General features: G+C 51.1%; 7 protein-coding genes across 7 annotated transcripts; 5 read left to right on the forward strand and 2 right to left on the reverse strand.

The window, feature by feature from the left end:
• Window positions 1-3,118: 3,118 nt before the first annotated feature.
• On the reverse strand, window positions 3,119-4,775 carry CORC01_10284 (uncharacterized protein; the record flags this gene model as incomplete). Its single annotated transcript, XM_022621912.1, has 5 exons — window positions 3,119-3,806; window positions 3,903-4,288; window positions 4,341-4,360; window positions 4,414-4,436; window positions 4,510-4,775. 5 exons carry the CDS (start codon window positions 4,773-4,775, stop codon window positions 3,119-3,121), a joined length of 1,383 nt encoding a protein of 460 aa, XP_022471519.1.
• Window positions 4,776-8,617: 3,842 nt separating this feature from the next.
• Window positions 8,618-10,395, reverse strand: CORC01_10285 (chitin recognition protein; the record flags this gene model as incomplete). Its single annotated transcript, XM_022621913.1, has 4 exons — window positions 8,618-9,124; window positions 9,176-9,714; window positions 9,784-10,240; window positions 10,297-10,395. The coding sequence occupies 4 exons, from the start codon at window positions 10,393-10,395 to the stop codon at window positions 8,618-8,620; spliced, it is 1,602 nt and encodes a 533-aa protein (XP_022471520.1).
• Window positions 8,733-8,933, forward strand: CORC01_10286 (uncharacterized protein; the record flags this gene model as incomplete). Its single annotated transcript, XM_022621914.1, has 1 exon — window positions 8,733-8,933. The coding sequence occupies one exon, from the start codon at window positions 8,733-8,735 to the stop codon at window positions 8,931-8,933; it is 201 nt and encodes a 66-aa protein (XP_022471521.1).
• Window positions 10,396-12,808: 2,413 nt separating the features above from the next.
• CORC01_10287 (uncharacterized protein) lies at window positions 12,809-13,726 on the forward strand (the record flags this gene model as incomplete). Its single annotated transcript, XM_022621915.1, has 1 exon — window positions 12,809-13,726. One exon carries the CDS (start codon window positions 12,809-12,811, stop codon window positions 13,724-13,726), a length of 918 nt encoding a protein of 305 aa, XP_022471522.1.
• A 536-nt stretch (window positions 13,727-14,262) lies between these two features.
• CORC01_10288 (methyltransferase domain-containing protein) lies at window positions 14,263-15,913 on the forward strand (the record flags this gene model as incomplete). Its single annotated transcript, XM_022621916.1, has 10 exons — window positions 14,263-14,388; window positions 14,445-14,479; window positions 14,534-14,619; window positions 14,711-14,733; window positions 14,807-14,936; window positions 14,991-15,028; window positions 15,095-15,132; window positions 15,188-15,325; window positions 15,374-15,793; window positions 15,865-15,913. 10 exons carry the CDS (start codon window positions 14,263-14,265, stop codon window positions 15,911-15,913), a joined length of 1,083 nt encoding a protein of 360 aa, XP_022471523.1.
• Window positions 15,914-16,729: 816 nt separating this feature from the next.
• Window positions 16,730-18,113, forward strand: CORC01_10289 (methyltransferase domain-containing protein; the record flags this gene model as incomplete). Its single annotated transcript, XM_022621917.1, has 8 exons — window positions 16,730-16,838; window positions 16,922-16,944; window positions 17,010-17,139; window positions 17,195-17,232; window positions 17,293-17,330; window positions 17,403-17,540; window positions 17,590-18,009; window positions 18,068-18,113. 8 exons carry the CDS (start codon window positions 16,730-16,732, stop codon window positions 18,111-18,113), a joined length of 942 nt encoding a protein of 313 aa, XP_022471524.1.
• Window positions 18,114-18,897: 784 nt separating this feature from the next.
• CORC01_10290 (CFEM domain-containing protein) lies at window positions 18,898-20,602 on the forward strand (the record flags this gene model as incomplete). Its single annotated transcript, XM_022621918.1, has 8 exons — window positions 18,898-19,014; window positions 19,070-19,205; window positions 19,266-19,450; window positions 19,508-19,544; window positions 19,602-19,669; window positions 19,761-20,149; window positions 20,213-20,283; window positions 20,355-20,602. The coding sequence occupies 8 exons, from the start codon at window positions 18,898-18,900 to the stop codon at window positions 20,600-20,602; spliced, it is 1,251 nt and encodes a 416-aa protein (XP_022471525.1).
• Window positions 20,603-20,729: the final 127 nt, after the last annotated feature.

Raw genomic sequence — 20,729 nt, forward strand, 5'->3', positions numbered from 1 at the left:
CACCGGGGAAGCACTAACAGCTGGTTCGACGAACATGACGCCAAAGGCTGAGCGTGCTGATTGTGGCTTGCTGCTCGATGAGTGACCGCTGATGGTCTGGGCTCGGCGCGACATTGCTGCTCTGATTCTACTTCTTATCTTCTTCTTCTTCATATTCTTTTTTTTTTTTTTCTTCTTCTTTTTCTTTTTTCTTTTTTTTTTTTTTTTTTTTTTTCAATTTCCTTTTTGTTCCTCACGGTCGGGGGGGGGGTCGTGTGGTTGTTTTTTTTTCCTTCTTTTTTCGTAATCTCTCACTCAACATTTCTCTATTTTTCTTTCTTTTTTTTTTTTTTTTTTTTTTTTTGTAAGGCCCTCTTCGGGCGTCAAGATCTGGCGACGAAGGAATAAATCTCCAAGTTTGGGTTGGTATGGCAACAGACCAAGTTGATAGTCAAATCCTCTTCTACATGTACCTGAGACAAAGCCTTGATTACAACCATGGTCTAACTGGAGAGGAATCTCTACACTGGCTACCCACCATCCCTTGTCCCATTGACCTACATGCATGTAGGGCTGAGAGTCAGGATTTTCCTTGTTCTACAACTTCCTTCACTGCGTTTTTAACTCACCCAAATGGTCTTTACTTAATAAGCCAGCTTGCAGCCTTGCCCAAGTTCCGTGATCAAATTGAGGCTTGCATTCTTCACAGCATTTTTAACTCACCCCGAGGACGCGCGCATCACCTGGGCAAAAACGAGCTCCCCCATGTCCACTACAGGAGCGAGGAGGAGGCTCTGGCTCAGGGTTCCACAGCCCCGGTCTTGGTGACGGATGCTCCCCCCCCCCCCCCCCCCCCCACCCGCCCCGCACGCTCCCTCCCCCCCCCCCGCCCCCCACCAGCCCGCGTCCCATCCACGGGGCGCCGCCATCCCTCCCCCCCCCCCCCCCCCCCCCCCTCCCCAATCGGGGGCTCCGGGTTCATTCAGCCCGACCCGGAGCCGCCTACCGATAAAAGTGGATCGACCATATCGCCAGGGTCCGTTTGGCTTACGCTGTCACCTCACCTATCCATCAGTACATACCTTACCGCACACGAGTATGGCTCCTTTGAACGTCACGTCAAGAAGTAAGATGGAGGCAGTAGCATGCTATTTGTAAATGACAGTTTTGCCTGCGAATTGAGGAGAAAACGAAGGCAAAAAAAAAAAGAGAGAAAACGCCACGGACAGGTAAAGACATGCCTCCGCCCAGCCAGCTCGATGCCCTGGGGCCAAGATGCTCATCGCAGCAAGCTCTTTCAAAATCACCGTTTGTCTAGAGAACATATCAGTCTGCGACTCGGTCAACTTGGCCATGGCCGCCAATGACACGCAGGTCCCTGCCATTTCCTTCCCTGGCGCCAAATTTGGCAACAGACCGATCGAGGGTGGGAGAGAGTCCGTTCCGACTTGCCCTGCATGCCAAACGGAACGGGCCTATAAGGGAGAGTAAAAGTTATACGAGCAGTAGGCCGGGTAGCTAAACCCTGTAGCATCAAGCGGGTGTCATATTGATCATCCACAAGGACGGGGAAGACTGGTATCCGTCTTCCTCGATGTTATTACTCACGCGCAAAGTGCTCCTCATATCCAATCACGAGAAAATATACTGCATTTCCCGACATCTTGGAATTGTGACTACTGGAACCTTGTCCGGGTTCTACATCCAACTCTGATATAACACGCAATGGTTCTGTAGTTAACATACTTCATGAAAGTTGCACGTTTAGATTGTCCTCTCCTCGTAGATTGGAATTTATTCTCTCCCTCTTCTGTCTCACATGGCTTCCACTCAAATGGGACAATATGGGGAAAGCATGGCGCCGTGCCATTGATACTACGATTCTCTTTGGAAATGTAGAGGATGACATTCGCTAAACAGCGTTCTTTCACAAAACATGATGAAGGGGAGAGGATGTTACCTATACACTGATGCTTACGGGGAGATATATTTGGAGCAATGTCGAGGAAACACTGGTGCAACATGCCAGGACACCCGTGCCATCGCTGACACCGAACCTTTCCCCGCGAACGTGTCCATAGTCCCCGTTCCTTCAACAGGTATCACTTCACAGCATGCTTACAAACATACGGCCGGAATTTCCAAGCGTCAAAAGAGCCGTGTTGAACTCATGCATGAATTCCTCAACACCAAAATTCCTATTCTCCTAGCTCGGGGGTATCCCTGAAAAATAAAATAAAAGGAGCTCGTACTCCTAGCAAACGTATCATCAACGATCAATTCAAAAACCCACAAAGAAGAGTCATTCCCGGCTGTTTGAACGCCTTGCTCGGTGACCATGGTGTGCGTCAGTCCCAAAATCGAATCCACTCCCCCCAAAAAGAAGACTCCGTCGCTCCATAACCGGGTGAAGGTGGTCCTTCCGAAGCCCACCCAAGCGACAACTGACTTGGTCTTTTGTACCTCCCCTGACTTTGCTTGAATTGCCCCGACCTTCGTCTCACGTTTTTTTTTTTTTTGCAAAACCAAATGTCTTTTTTTTTTTTTTGGGTTTGCAACCGCCGTCATACTGATTAATTCGGGAACCCGTTCGTTGGGAGTGAGCTCACACTGGGCGTTACGCCGAGAGTGAAGCACCTCCACCAAATCGGGTTCATCTCATCAAGTTCAGCCACCCCAGTCGATGATGACATGTCTAGATCGGATCTACGGATCTAGTTGCGTGCAGCAACCTTTGTGAAACTGCAATGCTGAAACTCAACGCCATCAGGAGAGCCCTACGCAAAAAAGTCTCAGGCGTATCGCATCCTTCCCCCCATCCCGCCCCCTCTGCGCCACAGCGTCGAGGCTCAAAGGTTTGAGGCAGCAGGGGCGGCGGGTAGATCGTGGCGTAAAGAGGTGGGCGGTGGCGTTCGACCGATCTTTTTTAAATAGCGACAGATCTCGCGATTGGGTGATGTGTGGCGTCCCTTAGTCGTCGTCCAAGCTTCGCCCACCGCCGCATCGCCGCTCGGTTCTGTCTGAGCGTGATCGAGGGTCCACCTCACGACTGGCGTCTGCAGCCCGGAGAAAAATGCCTCGGCTGTATTTGCCTTCTCGATGTGTAGTTCGGTAATTACCCCTCTCTTCTGTCTCTCTCTCAAGTGTCCTTTGGCCATGATCCAATCTTCGCGATGGTCGTCGGCAAGGTGGGATCCTCGTCGCAATTCGTGCCGTCCCATATCTTTGTGCTAAATTCTTGCGTAGCCCACGGGGCCTGGAAATTGGGTAATGCCAGGGACTTTTGCGCATTCTGGAGACCTTTTGTGGAAGCATTGTCCTCGTAATTGGTGATGTCGAACGAGTCGTCGAGCGTGAGCTGACTCGCCTGACTCGTGCTTGCTTGATGACCCTGGCTGGGAGGGACCCTTTCGATTTCGACCACCACCTCCCGCGTCCTGTATATCGCCATCTTGGGCTGTCCATCTGCGTCGGTGGCATTCGCGGCACCAATCGAGGGTCTCCGGCTGCTGGGGCCCGAGCTGACGGCGGCGACGTTGACACCTCGTAGGGCGGGTAGCTTGGGCTTCGCGACGGGGTTGAGCTCGATTGGATTCGGCGGTGGGTGACTGATCGCAGCGTCGATTCCGCCGACGGGACGTCCTCTCGCGTAGGTGGGTAATTGCAAGCTGTACTCGGATGGTTGGTACGAGTCCCGGGTTCCGTTGAAGCCCGCGGCGGATAATATGCCGAGATCGCGTTTCCGAGCAACCTTGCCAATCAACTCGGCCATCGACATCTCGATCTTGAGTTTTACCATGTAGGCCAGCGGGTGGAACTGCATGTAACTAAATAGCAGCGTTAGCACACAAACAGAAACAGACGGAAGACCCCGTCGCTGTATCGCGGGAAGAGTTTTGAGTGTCACACGCGGGATGACTTACACAAATGTGTTGTTGAGACTCATCATAGCAATGATGAGCACGTCCATGCTCAGAGAAAACCCAATGATGAACATGTTGAACTGCGTCAGTCGTTTGTACTTGGTGAGTCCGTGGGTTACCAAGTTCTTCTGGACGATGCGGACAAAGTAAATGTTTAGAGCGCCGTCGACGATGAGGTAAATGACCTTTTCGCAGCGATCCCACCACTCGTTGATTTCAATATATCTTTCTGATATCTGTAACCGAGCCGGCACCCAGATGTTGTAGACGGAGATGTTGATGGCGGTGATGAGCACGGCGACGCCCACCTTCAGTCGCCATGCCTGCTTCTGGTTGGTGAGGAGGATGGCGCATCGATTGATGATGATTTGAAGAAGGAACTGAACCTGGTTGCGAGTTAGAATTTCAGGCGGCGTTGCGATGCGGGAAAGCGCATACCTGGAGAGCCCAAGTGGTCACTGTCATAGTCAGTACGTTTGTTTGGCAAGTAAGAATGCAGAGGGATACTCACAAATGCAAAAGTAGAATGCGAAGCTGGATACGATGACAGTCAGCATCGGGCAATCGACAAGACTGTCCACGTAGTCCGGGGAGAGGGGAAGCTCACCTTGGCGGTATGATGCCTTTGAGATGCAACCAGCAAATGATGCTAAAGATGCTACACACGAGGATCTCCAACCAAATCATCCAAATGTAGGAATTCCGGTAAATGCGGTCGCCTTGGCGTCTATACATGGCGGTCGTCTGCTTGACCGCCGTCCATATCGTGAGCCAGCCGAAGCCGAGGGTGAAGCCCCAGGCCAGGGATGCAATGACCATGTCATCTTCGGAGACCTCTTCGAGCTTGAAGTGCGGGGAGAGGAGGGTAATCATGATGAACCAGCCTGAACATCATAGCAGCGGAGGCTGAGACATGAACAGGTTATACCGTATTGTGCTTCATGTCCAAAAAAGATGGTAAGTTAGTGGTAAGTCTGGATGAGAAGGGATGGGGTGACAGAAGGGATAAACAATAAAGCTTACCGAGAGCTTGGTTGACTAAAAGAGTACTACTTCCACGACGTCATGCACAAAGTGGGCAAGGTAGATTCGGAATTTTACCTAGGGTCTCTCTCCTCTCGTCTCTCGATGTGGCTCTCCACCACAAAAAAGTTGGGCTCGTGGTCGTTTCAAGAACGGAAGGGCGGACGAGCACAGGAAGGGGTGGGGGCGGCGGCTGAGAGTTAGCCATGCGCAGAGGCTGGTGTTTTCGAGGCGAGACCTTTTTAGCTAGCAGCAAGCAAGCAAGCAGTCATCCAGGGTAGCGCAGCGATCGGACCCCGAGACGTCGTGTTTCACAGGCGAGTCAGGGAACGCGGTACAACGAACAACGGTATCCGTAGACGGATGGGCGTCCGCCGCCCCCTTTCAACGCAGCCTAATACCTAGGTACCAGACCGCATACGCTAGCTAGCCTGGAACGTTTTTCCACCGCAGTATGGAAGGAAATACCAGCCTTCTGCCGCAGGTAAAAACCCACGCCGGGAAAGCAAACGGCGGCTTCATCCTTCCAAGGCGCGGCCCAGTCGGGAAAAGCGTCAACGCGAGAGAAGAAACAATGTAGCGCCGGCCATTCCGATGGGGAGATGAGAATCAGAAGTAACGTTCGCTAGTGGCTGGCCCTTTTTTTTTTTTTTTTTGGCCCTCCCCCCCTATGGCGGCGAAAATGCAAAGCATGTGAGCAAAATGGTTCACCTTCAAGGTCTCTCTCTCTCTCTCCTGCTGAACGGCAAAGATGGCCCTTGCTGAACGACAACGTGGAGAGAGTATGGAGTAGCAGAACTCTGCCGATGCTGCTGCCAGTGGAGTGCAAAGCCAAATATTGGAACGACGTGGAAAATGCGAGAGCGGCAGAAGATCGGCCGTGTAAGCGGTGAAGGGCAAGTCTGCAGCGGTTGAAGTGCCGATCCCTGGCAAGGTGTCACTGGGGGACATGACTTGGTTGTCGACATTAGGGCGGTTCAACTTTTTGCCTCCCCCAAAAAGACACTTCGTGGCTGCAGAGCTGAGGGAGGAGAGGGCCGACGAATGGAGGGAGTGGGCAGAAAGAAGAAAAAGCTTGGCATATAAATCCCGCGGCAACAAGTGTGTGTGCTTGGGGACCCCGTCTCGCCGAGCCAGAAAGGTTGTGTAGATGGACGAATCGAAGACAAGAAATGCTGCTATTCCGCTACGGGATCACCCAAGCCGGGCCTTCTTCTTCTTCCTTTTTCTTCGATTGTGCAAGTCCGCAGCCACCAGAGTGTGGTGAGCACGTGGCTCGTGCACATGGGGTGAATAAATTGCTCGGATTAGACCTTGGTCGCGACGGTCCCCGATAAGTCGCCTGTATATCGAGGACAAAGTAGAGTTTGTGAATGCTGCGCTTGAAACCCCATACCCAAGATAGCCACCCTATGCCGCCCAGGAGTTAATCTTGGTTCTGGAAGAAGCAGACGACGGGAATGCTGCGGGCGCCGTGTAACCATCTCGAGAGTTGATGATCAAACCCTATGAAGCACGGTAGGTGACTTGTAGTATTGGTGCCTGATCTTGCACATCCGGCCATGGAAGAATTGTCCAGGTAGCAGCCATACCATGTCCAAAAGCACTTCGTATTCCAAAAGTCATCTTGATATACATGGATGTGCTTGTCGGGGTTGAGTGCGTAGGTTTCGGGCCCAAGATCTAGCCCATGAACCGTGCGTCAGACTATCGTCTTGGAAAATTGGAATCCGAAGTCTGTTCGGGGTTCACGAGACGAAAAGTTTCCGTTGCATTTTCTGCCAACGTCACTGGCTCCGTTGAGGTATAACTTGTCATCGGATATTGGAATGTTGGGCAATCAACGGGCAGCACGTCGCCCATATCCTTGTCGCGAGGGTGTGTTGTGGAAGGATTTTTGTACACATGCGTTCTACAAACGTTGCATCCGAGACGGGATGCATGGATTTGAAATCTCGCAACGTGCAAGAATCTCATCCACCTGTTTACTCAACAAGATCCGGTGGAGTTTGCTCCCTCTCGCAGCGTTGCAGCAGGGCGTAAGAATGGAGCAGGGGAAAGATGCATGTCTACGCTCTCTAGCCTCTAGTGCCCTCTACAACCGCATGCCAAAGAGATGCCGAAAAGTCGGGATAACTTGGCCGCTTCTCAAAAGTCCATGTCCGGAGGATACTCGAGTCAGTATTTGCGGGGCATCCGAAGGTTGGTGACATGCAGAAGACGGGCTGCGCACTGGGGGCCCAGACAACAACACGTAATACTATGTGATGTCGTCGTGTCTTACTATGGAGAAGGCGCCGAGGCTATGGTTCCTTTCTCGCAATATCTCTGACTGGCTGACAGGAAGCCAGCTGCAACTCGCAAGCCGCATTGCGCCCCTCCTGAGGGGCGGGCCGTCCGCAAATCTTCTCGAAGCCGGGTTTCACGATGGGGCTAGTTTTTTTCTTTTCTTCTTCTGCCATCTTGGCAGCCAGATTAGCTCGAGGTCCCGACGCAATGGGGATGACATATCTCTCGGTCGTCGGCTGCAGCAGCCTAACGGACATGTCGGCAGCGATCTCGGTCCGTTGCTGTGCACGCCAACCAACACCGCCGGCCGCATGTGTCTTGAATCACTTGGTGATAGGCTCTGTTCGGTGGACAATCATCGTGGGGGAGAAGGTGAGAAATCGAGACATAGGTCCGGGTCCATGTCAGAGGACGGGAGCCGCCATGTGTCGACGGCACAATCCTTAAATCTGGCAGCCAATCACCTTTTCGGCGAATTACAAACAAGCTTCTATTCTTCCATGTTCCGGTGGCATAACTCTGATTGCGTAAAAGGAGAAGGAGGATGGATAGTACCTTGGGGTAGGTGTGGGCGAGTCATTCGGTTGGAGTCTAGCCAACTCCAAGTCTCCCACCGGTCTGGCGAGACGAGATGGTCTCAAAAAAAAGACAAGCACAGAAGGTTTCCCAAGCGTCCCCACCCCTCCGTCGGATGGTGCACCGGGCGCTACGAGGATTGGCCATCAGTCGCGAATGAGACAGCCTTTCGCTGAAAACTCCGTTACCTCTCAGGAACGCTGCCGCATCGCGAGGAGACGGGGGAGGGATCAGTCATCTCCATTTCGAGTATACATGTCGGCCGCGTTGCCTAGTTAGTCATCGCCGGGCCGCGGTTAACTGGGAGAGTTTAAGAGACTCACGGGCTTTGGAATCTCAAGGTTCGACGTCCCATCCGAGTCATTCGCTTCCTCGCTTCCAGAAACGTGATTGCCATCCAATATTGTAATCAGCCAAAATAATAACAATAATAATACAGACAGTTGCAAGATGAGAGAAGGCGTATCGAGGGGACTGAAGATCGAGGATCTGTGAAGTGAAGTGGCACGGAGTGTAACGTGGGACTGGAGAATGAACCATCCGAGTACAGATACTTTATTGATTAGATAAGACATCCACGAGAGGCCAATGGGGGCAGAGACACGCCGCATGCACGTGGCTGTCTTTCCCGCGTCCGGACGTCGCAGTGTGCTGCTGGCTCAACACTTGCAACAGCACTCCCTGCCAGCATCATTAATTCACCGGTCCTGTCGTGGCGCCGCAAAGTTACATTAAGATTTTGTATTACTATTGAGTTATTCGTTCTCATGTACAGACACGCCAAAGAGATCCATGTACTTGGTCCAACGTTACCCTCTCCCTTGAAATCAACTACAAATGCCATAGCTGGGTTGGCAACCAGCGCCACAATAGAGGTCCGAATTACCACAGAACCCATTTCTGCTGCAGCATTGGTAGGCGCCGTTGCCTCGGCAAGTAGCTATGCCTGCACCGCAGGACCCATCTGTTGCGACCGGCAGTCCTGAGCCGCCACCGCCGCCGCTGCTGCTGCCACCGCCACCGGAACTGCCACCGGAACTGCCACCGGAACTGCCACCGGAGCTACCGCCGGAGCTGCCACCACTGCTGCTGCCGCCGCCACTGCATGTACCAAAGCCCGGCTGGCAACCCGTTCCGCAGTAAGCACTTGACGTCCCACAATACCCGTATGCACTGCAGCAGTATCCGCTACCGCAGGATCCAATCCCAGAACCGCAAGCACCAGGCGCGCCGGGGTTGGGCTGTGCTGGTGTTGTCGGTTGGGTAGATGGGTTCGGCGTGTTTGGCGGCGGAGACGACGGTGCTGGTGCCGGTGTCGTTGTTGTTGTTGGCGCCTACTTGATCGTTAGCCGAGTTGTACTCTCTCTTGACTTCCTTTGCCCTACTTGGCAGCTCGCAAGTCGCGGGTCTGCTGCAGCCCCCTGCAGCCAAACTTTCATCGTGGCCTGGAACGATTTGCCGTTATACGGGTTATTGTCACCGCGAGTTGCCTCCCACACAGCCACGCCTCCGAATGATGGCCGACAGTAGTAGGCGCTAATGAGATTGTTCGCCTGCTGAGGGGTGATGTAGTTCCCTGCATTGGCGGCGTCTGGGGAAGCAGGCAGGGTGATGAACACCTTTGCGTCTCTGCTTGGGGTATTCGATAGCCATTGAACCCAGGCGTCAAAAGTGAATCCGGCTTGCTGATACGTCTGACCGGGCGTGTAGGACGGGTTGCTTGACACCCACGTCGCAGCCGAGCAACTCGGCGTGTTGTAGAATTGGACAAAGATCATGTCAAACTTGGCGGCGGAGATCATGGCAGCCATGTTAGCATCCGGGACGATGCACTGAGGAGCGCCAGTCAGGTAGTATTGCTTCGACGCTGTCGCGTAGAATGAACGCAGAAGAGTGACGAGGGCAATATAGCCTTGCGAATTGTCTGTGGGCAGCGAATCAGCAAACAGTTGTCGGTCCCATGAGGAGCAGGACGGTGCAAGTATCAACGAACCTGTGGACGGATGCTCTATATCCATGTCGAATCCATCGACCTCAACAGCTTGTCCGTTATAATCAAACGGGCGGGGGCCTGTCCAGTTGGGATCTTTCGGTCCAAACATGTGCCACAGGTAAGTTGCCAGGAGTTCGCCCTCGTTTTTGCCTGTGAGCTGGTATGATGTCACGCCGCCCCCAAGCGAGAGCAAGATCTTCTTGCCATACTGCTGCTGGCATACTGGAATCTGGGCGTTTAAAGTAGGACAGTTTGATTGCAACTCATTCTCCGAAGGGTCGTTGACACCGTTAAACCCAGGACCTGGGTATACTTGACCACCGCATCGATTACCAAAGTTTGTCCCAGGATAGCCATTTGCCTGAGCCGGGAACAGATACACGAATGAAAGGACAATGACATCGATCTCGGGTTGCTGGCATTGGTAAATCAGGTCGCGCTGGTTCGGACCTTGTCCCTACCGCATAATCAGCCACGGAAATATGTCAATGACGAAACGCTGTGGTGTCTTACGTAGTAGACGACGACATTGTTCTTTGAAGTTGGGTCGAAAGCTGCAGAGCAATGTGTGACTGCTATGCTTAACAAAGCGAGCAGACTGAAGAGTTCCATCACAGCAAAGGGATCTGTAGGGTATCAAAAATAGAAAAGTGCGAAGAAAAGAGAAAAAAAGACTTGAAATCCCTTCCAACAGCCGGCATTCGCTTCAAGATGATAGCCGTGGTGATGTTGGAGGCAACGAGGACTTCAACGACGATGACGTCGGCACCTAGGTCTGCACAGATGGGAAGGCGAGTGGCTTGCTGGTTGCTTTCCCATGAAGCGTGCGACGATGAGGGCTTTTCCTTCTCTAAATAGCATCTAGAAAGTACGTGTACGCTCCTCTTGCATCTTCCCTTCAAGAGCTAGGCGCGACCCCCTCCATCACCACCACCCCCTCCTTCTCCTGCGGTCCTGCCGTGGGCGGAAGTGTCCAGAAAAGGCATGCGGCGAAAAATAGTCCTCCCTCTCCGGCAGACATTATTGCGATGGAGGATTCCGCAACACAGTCCGATGCGCGTCGCCAATGCAAACTTTGCCTCGTCATGTTCCCTCTTTCTGCAGGGGCGGCCGTTACCCCTTGACTCACCCCGCCACCAAAACCGATAAAGGGCAGACCGCGTTCCTAGGAGGCTGGGGCTTCTTCTTGCGCGACGCGTCAGAAATGCGTAGGATCTACTGGCACATTATCGGGGACAATATTAAAGTCCTTCAGGATGGTTTAAGGATTATTTCCTCTCTTGCTTTGCGAGTTGAGACCCAGCGATTGAGCCGTGCCGGCCGACTGGGGCGTTCGGTGCTTTCGGTGGGGCCGTGGCTCCGAAGCCGCCGGATGTCCTACCGGAATGCCGACCGAGGCCTCAAGGATTCGGTCGCGTGCTTGTTCCTGCCTATCGATGGATGAAATTAAGAGACAAGGATTCACTGAGATCATCTTTTTTTTGGACTTTTCATATTATCGAATTCAAGGTCAAAAACAAGAAATATGGTCATTCTCCCTCAGATAATGCGCTCTCTCGTCGCGCTGAAGCACTGCGCCCCAGCCGGCTGGGAAGTAGCTGAGAAGCCGTTGCCGACCAATACCAGACCAGCGAATGTGATCTTTTAGGTAAAGGATGGAGCCGTTATGGAGGGCGACTGTTAGAGAGCTGCGGGGTCGCCCATAATTTACATACAACAGAGCATTCATGGACCTTTCTTCACATGCAAGCTGGAGCAAATCAGCTACCGCTAACAGCAATTTTTAATCCAGTTTTCCTATGAAGATTGGATGTGAGAGATCGGACGTCATTGCAGCTGTTGGCAAGGAAGTTTAAAACCCTCAAAGTTGACGACGCAGTGAATGGACTGTGCGTTACATGACCAGCCTTCAGTACTTCCCACCAGCATTTAGCATTCCCGACACGGGCTTCTGCTCCGAGTACGCTGTTGGGTAGTATGATTTTGCCCAAGCCACAGCACATGAGCTTTGAAGAGGCCGCTTTTCCCGTAGGCTGCACCGTCAAGGCATATCAGACCATCAAATGTGGCCTAGTCTTGGCCAGGGAGGAAACACTAGAGGGCAGGACGGTCTTTATCCGTGGAGCCTTGAGCGGAGGAGGGTTTAGCGCGAACCAAGTTGTCAAGTACGTCTTTGGCGCCAAAAGATTATTTCCACGGTTTCGACTCCGAAGATGAGCCTCGCGGAGCAACATTTACCGGGTCTGGTCGATCGATTGATTAACTAGGTAAACTGCTACAGATATCGATTCTGCGGTACCTAAGAGAAGCGTGGACTTAATGTTCAACATACAATGGAACACTATGAGCTCCAGTATATCGCTACTGAAACCCTAGAAGGGCATCTATCCCTCCGTCACCTTTAGCAAAGGAGATCTCGCGGTCCGCCATGATCCCATTTTGGATTTGTTGGTTTCTGAACCTGGCTCAACTTTGGTACTCATTAATAATACGCGGTAGACTGGATGGACTTAGACTCGGCGAGAAAAAATTATGAAAAGGAGAACAGCGGTAGGACAAGCATTGGAAAATGCATAATCAAGATGGATTCCTGACCTTAAACAAGTGAGAAAAAAACAAACCAACATTCAACACTCCAATGCCGACGTATACATAAAGAAACTCACCATACTCAAAGTGATCTATTAGCAACCCGATCCCTCTTTAATCTTCTGCACAAATCCAAGATTTCTCATTAATACTAAGTGACTGGCTGGCATAATTTCTTTTTTTGCGTATCATTAGCCCAATCAAAACACCAATGTACACAATCCAACGGCCGTTGATAGATGGGCAAAAATATCATTGGCTAGGTATCGAAGGATTCGAGTACGTAATCGCGTTGCATTCTCAGATGTGGCTCAGGCGGCCGTAATGTTAAGCTAAATTGCTCCGACATCCCAGCCAACTCTCCACTAGAACGTAATTGAAGGGAGGATATACCGGTTCCCAGAGGTCTATAATCGGATTCCTCCTACTTACAATCATGTCAAAGGACCAATCTCTTCTCCTCCCAGACGGCCGAACTCTCAGTTACACCACATTCGGCATCACCCCACAACCAGGCCAACCGACCATCTTCCACTTCCACGGCCTCCCCGGCTCCAACCACGAAGGCCAAACCGTCCACGAAGAAGCCATCAAGCGCAATATCTGCGTCGTCGCCGTGACTCGGCCGGGCTACGGCGGCTCAACCTTTCAACCCAACCGCACAATCCTCGCGTTTCCGCAGGATGTTGTCGCCCTAGCGGACCACCTCAAAGTCCAGCGCTTCGCCGTGCTAGGCATCTCCGGCGGCGCTCCGTATGCCCTCGCCTGCCTCCACTCGATACCGACAGCAAGGCTCGCCGGCGCCGCCGTCGTCTCCGGGATGTTCCCGTCCGCGCTGGGCCTAGGCGGAATGATGCTCTTGAATCGCCTTCTCTTCAACATTGCACCTTGGATGCCGGGCCTCATCCAAGTCATCGCCGACTGGCAAGTCGGAAACCTTGCCCGGGATGTGGAGCACCCGGAGCGGCTTGCTCAATCGGTCGCGGACGCCTTGGCGAGTCGTCCGGTAGAGGACCGGGCAGCGCTGTACGCCGATGACGGCAAGATCTTGCGGCTTTTGGAACAGAGTACTCGCGAGGCATTTTGCGAGAGCGGTCGTGGATTCGCGTGGGAGGCGAAACTGTTTGGTAGCCCGTGGGGGTTCGAGTTGGAGGATTTGGACGTGCAGCAAGGGAGGTTGGTTGTCTGGCATGCGGGCAAGGATGTGAATGTTCCCTTGCGGATGGCCGAGGAGGCGGCGAAAATGATTCGAGGGGCAGAACTCAGAGTTGTTCCAGAGGCGGCACACAAAAGTCTAACTGCGCGTAAAATGGGAGAGGTAATTACCACACTTGCAGAAATGTTGGAAGCGTAGAAATCGGCACCTCTCATAGCAGACATGGAATTTTCTCAATCGGCGCAATAACGTAGGCTTGCTCATGCTACATGTACGCTTTGACGTCACAGGTCCTCTACTGAAGTTCTACTGTCCAGACCTTTCAGCTTGCTCATGAAATTGTTTTCTCTTAACTCATGTGGGAGTGAGCTGATTATCGGGGTTCAATTGGACGCATTTGCGTTGTTTGCGTGTGAGAATGTTGGCTGCGCCGTTGGAGAGTCCCGCCATGAGGAAATTAGTAAGTTCTTGATTTGCTCCTTATCCTTGTTCTATGCAAGAATATGGAACCAGGCAAGTAACATAGCATCGTATATGTGATGTTGCATGCATATTGCAGGCGCTCGCACCAACAATGGCTTCTCCTCCGGTCAAGGACTTGTAATCCTCATGAACCCCTCTTTCCTCAGAGCTTGCCTACTTAAAGGACAGAGTCTTCGATGGTATCACTAATTCCTCGTACAAAAAAGTGATCTTTCTTGGAGGAAATCCCGCAAACAGCGTTGATAGCGAAAATGGCCGACTCCTCAAACAGTCCCTCGGCAACGAATGACAGGTCGCAGACCGTGTCACCGACTCGCGAACAGCTTCTCGCCACAGCTCACGAAATCCCTACTCTGGAGGTCGATGATGTAGCCAGCGTTTGTAACACTGATTTGCAAACTGCTCAAGTTGGATTGACTAACGTGAACACCAGGTTGATGGGACGATCTCAAGTATCGAAGATCAAATGTAGAGAACGCTTAGAGTGTCCGATATGGGAGACAATGTTAACATCACAACTAGCTCCACCTACACAGCATCTTTAACTTCCAGTGCCATAGACTATCCCACAGAGTACGGCCGACGGTATCATGCATTCCGTGCGGGATGTAAGTAGCTGATGCACATCGCCCGGGTTTGGTTTCCAAACAGTACAAACCCTGGGCAGATGAAATTTCTCAGTGACTGACAAGAAACCAGCATACATGGGCCCCAACGATGAGGTAGGAGCAAGCTCTGAGCCATTCATACCACGACATCAAGAACTATCGTTGACCATGTACTTCCAATCCTAAGCTAGAAATGGACCGCCTTGACTTTCACCATACCTATATGGTGAAGATCATTGGAAAGAAGCTTTTCTTGGCTCCAGTTCCACCTGAAACGACATATCGAGTCCTTGACATTGGCACTGGCACTGGAATCTGTAATCAGCACTTGTTTCCAAATTTGTTGTTGAGAATTGCTAATCATACTGTAGGGGCCATCGAGGCAGCAGATGTCCTTCCCAATGCAGAAGTAGGTCGCACACCCCTGATCGTGTCTTTTATCAATTCTTTACTCACCTTATTGGTGTCTGCGCAGATCTTAGGAAACGATTTGAGCGCAATCCAGCCATCTTGGTAAGCGCACTGCCCAAAGACATGAGACAATAACTTTGTCTTAACAGACCTCTAGGGTTCCGCCAAACGTCAAGTTCGAAGTCGACGATGTCGAGAGCCCCTGGATCAACGAGCAGAAGTTCGACTTCATATTTTGTCGATACATGGCCGGATCTATCGTCGACTGGCCCAAACTCATGAAACAAGTCTACGCGTACGTCTAATTCTCGTTTAGATGGACCAAAGTTCACAAGAATTGTAGGAATCTCAAGCCCGGCGGCTGGGTCGAATTCCAAGACTACGACATCAACTTTGTCTCGGAAGATAGAACCCTGACTGAAGAGCACCATGCCCACAGATGGGGTAAACTCCTGATTGATGCCCTCAGGAAAATTGGTCGTGATCCTTGTATCGGGCCGCTACTCGAGGGTTGGGTTAAAGACACTGGATTCGTCAATGTCGTCCATCAAAAGTTCAAGATGCCCATCGGACCATGGGCCAAAGACCCTTATTATAAAGAGATTGGAATGATGAACCTCATTCAGATGTTGGACGGGTTGGAGGCGTTTAGTTTGAGGACCTTCTGCGGCGTTCATGGATGGACGAGAGAGGAGGTCCTGGTGCTGCTATCCCAGGTGCGCAAGGAGCTCAAAACAGGAAGTTTCCACGCCCACACGGCCATGTAGGTCGCTTTTCCGTTGCTTCAATGAGCTCTCACTGTTGAGAGTACCTGCTGACAGATTTCTTCGATAGCCATGTGGTTTATGCACAAAAGCCTGGAGGAGAGGAAGATACCCTATAATCACACAGGAGCGGAGCGGATGGTGTGAAGGTTAATAGTAGGAACGTGGGTGAAGCGGTCTTGGGTCGTTGTCTTGAGTGTAAATTTCCAATAATTTGCATTGACGCTTTTTCGTGTGCCTGCATCGGAGCACTTACTCAAAGAAGAAGAAGAAAGCAATATCGGCAATCCATGTCAGAAGAGTCAAACTTTTGGTTGGTTTGAACTCAAGCAAACATGCCTACGCCATCTGAGACCCGCTCTTGTTGACTCGACTGACAGGTGGTTCGTTCCCAACGCCGGTTAAAAGCGAGGCAGTGGGGTGAGTTAACGTGAAGACTGATTTCGGATGTGATATTTCATGCATAGACCGGCTGCTTGCACCAACAACAGATGGTCCCCCGGGTCGTTCCCTTGGCACCATGAACCCCTCTTTGCTTGATTTTATGATTTAAGATGCATCCATCTCTCGCTGGAATGCGAGGCATCCAACTCAAAACTTCCTCTTCGTCTGTCATTTGTTCCGAAGGAAACATTAAACTGCTAAAATGTCTACTTCAGCTCCTACTTCCCCTTCGCCAGCTCTGGCTTCGGCTTCGAATTCAGCTTCTCCAAGAAGAAATGAAACTTCAGAAATTGGCCATACTGCTGTACCTCCCACTGTAACTCCTAATGGAGTTAACCAAATCGAAGTTGATGATGCGGCTAGTGTTAGTGGAGTTCCTTACCAGCAGTTGATACCCTGAGGAGGTTGCTTACATTCACAATAGCTCAACGATACAGCATCGACCATTGAAGATCAGATGCAAGAATATCCTGCTTTATTACTGCTTTGCTATGATCCTGACTACCAGTTCCAGATCGACCTACACAGCCACCCTTACATCCAGTGTGCTGGATTACCCTACCGAATACGGTCGACGATACCATGCGTTCCGAGCAGGTGGTACGTAGCTAAGAATTGTCGAATCGGTCTTGAAAGCCACTGCTTTCGTTTGAATATGAGCTTAGTAGCTGACAGCAAAACAGCATACCTTGCTCCCAACGATGAAGTAAGAGAGACTGCGGTTATTCCAAGCAAGGCCACGAACCGACTAACGAGATGTGATTTGATTAGAGCGAGATGGATAGGCTAGACCTGAACCACATGTTGGTGATGAAGACGATTGGGCGGAAGCTCTTCCTAGCCCCGGTTCCGCCTCAAAGTACTCATCGAATCCTTGATATTGGGACAGGCACGGGTATATGTATGTCTCATCATCTCTGGCACGCGCAATTGTATTGTGCTCATTTGATTACCAGGGGCTATTGAGGCAGCAGATGTCTTCCAAAACGCAGAGGTAAGCAAGCGGGATTCCCACTGGACAGCATATCCTGCCTGTAGCTCACTATTCATACAGATTCTCGGAATCGATCTGAGCGCGATCCAGCCTTCATGGTAATATAACTTCTGAAAATCCTATGCTCTAGGTACCTTAGTGAACGAGTTCACTGACAACATGAATACTAGGGTCCCGCCCAATGTGAAATTCGAAGTTGACGATGTTGAAAGCCCTTGGGTGCATGGATATCTATTCGATTTCATCTTCTGCCGGTACATGGCGGCCTCCATCGCAGACTGGGAAAAGCTGGTCAAGAACACCTTTGAGTACGTTATATTGTGAGGTCAGAGTCCACTCTGTTGACTAGATATACAGCAACTTGGCCCCTGGAGGTTGGGTCGAATTCCAAGACTACAAAATCTCCATGGTCTCGGATGACGGCACGTTCACCAAAGATCATCATACAGCCAAGTGGATGAGCCTTCTTATGGAAGCCTGTGAGAAGGTTGGGCGGGATGCCTGCCCCGGGCCCAAATTGGAAGGTTGGGTCAGAGAGGCTGGGTTTGCCAACGTAGTTCATCAGGAGTTCAAGATGCCTATCGGTCCATGGCCGAAGGATCCTCACCTCAAGGATGTCGGTATGACGAATTTGATCCAGCTCTTGGACGGGCTGGAAGGGTTCAGCTTGAGGACTTTCTGTGGAGTTCTTGGCTGGACTAAGGAGGAGGTGACGATACTTCTTGCTCAAGTGCGCAATGAATTGAAGTCTTGCGGTTTCAATGCTTACAGTGCAATGTAAGTTCACCCTCTGACCGCGAACGCGTACATACCCACTGACAGATGTCTTTCGCAGCCATGTCGTCTATGCACAAAAGCCTGAGGAAGTGGAAGAGAACTGATGTGAGCGGAGGACGATCGGTTGATCAGGTAGACTTAGTGATAATTGAGAACCTTTCCACACTGAACCATTTTGCACTAAGTCTATGAGCACACAGATCTCCTCCAATCCTTCCTTGGGGGGGAAGACATCAATACATATAAATTACTCGTGTCATTTGTCTCGATGTGGCTCATGTGCCGCTGCCTGGAAATCGCGTGATCGACCTTAGAATGTGAATAAACTAGCGCTTGTCCGGGGCGATGCTGGTTGAGACATCGCGTCTGCTAACGGGATCTTGGGGCACGGTGCTCATCTATTGGTGTCGGATGTACCCGATAAAAATCCATCTCCGGCCGACTAGGCTAAATGCGTATTCAGGCCAGCCCATGTTCAACTCATCCGGCTGCTTTGCCAAGCCATCGACGCCTCGATTGCTGATTGACAAGAGCCTCGCCCCAGACACTCTCCGAAACCGAACCATGGCGGCCGAAATCAAGCGAGACTCTCAGTCCTGACGGGCGACCCTTTGACAGCCACGCCGCCGAGATGGACGCTTTCACAGCCACGTCTCGTGGGCTTCCTGTCTGGAATGCGTGGTTCTCATTACCTGAGTGCAACGGGCAGATGATTTTAATGGTAGACCTCAGTGCCCCTTCAAATCTGGCATCTAAAGCTGTTTCTTTTTCAAACGTATTTCTCAAGTGCCACAAGGTCGTTCTAAAGACAGGACTGTCGGTTTCTTGGCGCTCTTTCAAGTTTATACTCAAATTTGCTTATCAGAGCCACTGAAATTAATTGAAGCCATGCGGATTACCCTGTTGGCCGTGCCCATCGCTCTCTGTTTGACGACGACCCTCGCCCAACAGCCAACTCTTCCCGATGTCCCTGGTCTCTCACTCGACGATAACCCTCCATGCGCAGTAAGAAGATGTTGCCCCCAGTGACTGAGGATTGCACTATTGACATCAAGCGAAGCTGCCATGCCTCCTAACAGGCCTCAATCAAACGACGTGCCCCACGAATGACCAAACATGTCTGTGTCAGGACGACGGATTCATCAAATTCGTGGAAGGCTGTGTCGCCTTGAGCTGCCCACTCAAGTACGCTATCAGTAGGTCTTTGCCATTCCTCGTCGAGAAGCCATTTGTCTGACAATTGCTGTTTACCATAGTCACGCAAAATATCACTTGGACGGCGTGTAATTTTCCTCTGCACAATGAGGTTCCGAAAACAAAAATCGTTCGGATCGTCCTGTTTGCCTTGTTGCCCACACTCGCAATTATACTTCGACTAATAACGAAATTGGCTCGGCTATCAACGTGGGGTTGGGATGACTACACAATTTTTGTGGCATATGTAAGTCAACATCCGTTTTGGAGAGGACTGCTCAAGACACTGACATAGAATCTGAAGGGTTTACTTGTGACATACGTGTCTTTGCACGTCTTCCGTATGTTTCTCATGGCAAGAGTCTCAAAACCGGACCTGCGCTAATAATATTGACCAGTTGAGGATAACGGTGCCGGTAGAGACCTATGGACTCTCAGTGACCTCCAAATCACCCACTTCTTCAAGGTAATCAACGCCCACCGTTTTTTGTGTGGTTGACCCACTGGCGATGTGACTTCTACCTAGCACGCATCTTTGCTGACATCAAACTCCATAGGGCTTCTACGCCTTGCAAACTTTATATCATGCCTGCATCGACATCATCAAGGCATCGATCCTCTTCATGTACCTTCGAATCTTCCACCTGCCCGGCGAAAAGATCACTATTGCGTTGTGGGTTACACAAGCACTGAACCTTATGAATGGCATCATCTTCATCTGCGTCGGCTTGTTCCAATGCAGCCCTGTAAGCTTAGCCTGGACATTTTGGACAGGGGATGCAACTGGAAAGTGTATCGACATCGTTTATCTCGCCCTGGCGCACGCGGGTATCAACATTGCGCTAGATGTGTGGATGCTCCTCCTTCCCCTGACACAAATTTGGGGCATGAACCTGGCTCGCCGCAAGAAATTTGCAATCATGTTCATGTTTAGTCTTGGTTTGTTGTGAGCAAATCAGTATCGACCGCGTACTGTATGGTGGATACTTGGCTAACATACCTTGTTCAGTCTGACGGTCGTGAGCTGCATCCGGATTAAAGCCATCTTGGATTTCCGGAAAGACCCGCTGAATCCTACCGGTAAGTCGACAGCTGCCTCGCTCCAAACATAGCTCGAAAAGTTTGAACTGATTAATGCCTCTCATTCTCAGTGGCTATGATGCCGAGTGTCATATGGACAGACCTCGAGCTGTATGTGGGGATTTTCACGGCCTGCATACCGAATCTTCGTCAATTCTTTGTCAGGTTCATCCTTCGACAGTCCGAAAAGAAGAAGCGCTTGAGTTCTGCTGCGGCCGAGTATAGAAGCTCGTTGCTCACACCGAAAAAGGGTACATCGTCACAACAGATGAGCGAGCTTGACACGATAGATGAAAGCAGCCACAACAATTCGCCATAAAGTAAGAAGCAGAAATGAACGTGTCGCTGGAGGGGGAGATTGAATTTCCTTCCTTTTGAGAATGAATCAATCATTGGCCTACATATGTGTACACTACCTAACCTGTGACTTTAATAGGATGGACACG

Source organism: Colletotrichum orchidophilum, assembly GCF_001831195.1.
Source record: "Colletotrichum orchidophilum strain IMI 309357 chromosome Unknown Scaffold_101.1, whole genome shotgun sequence".
NCBI lineage: Eukaryota > Fungi > Ascomycota > Sordariomycetes > Glomerellales > Glomerellaceae > Colletotrichum > Colletotrichum orchidophilum.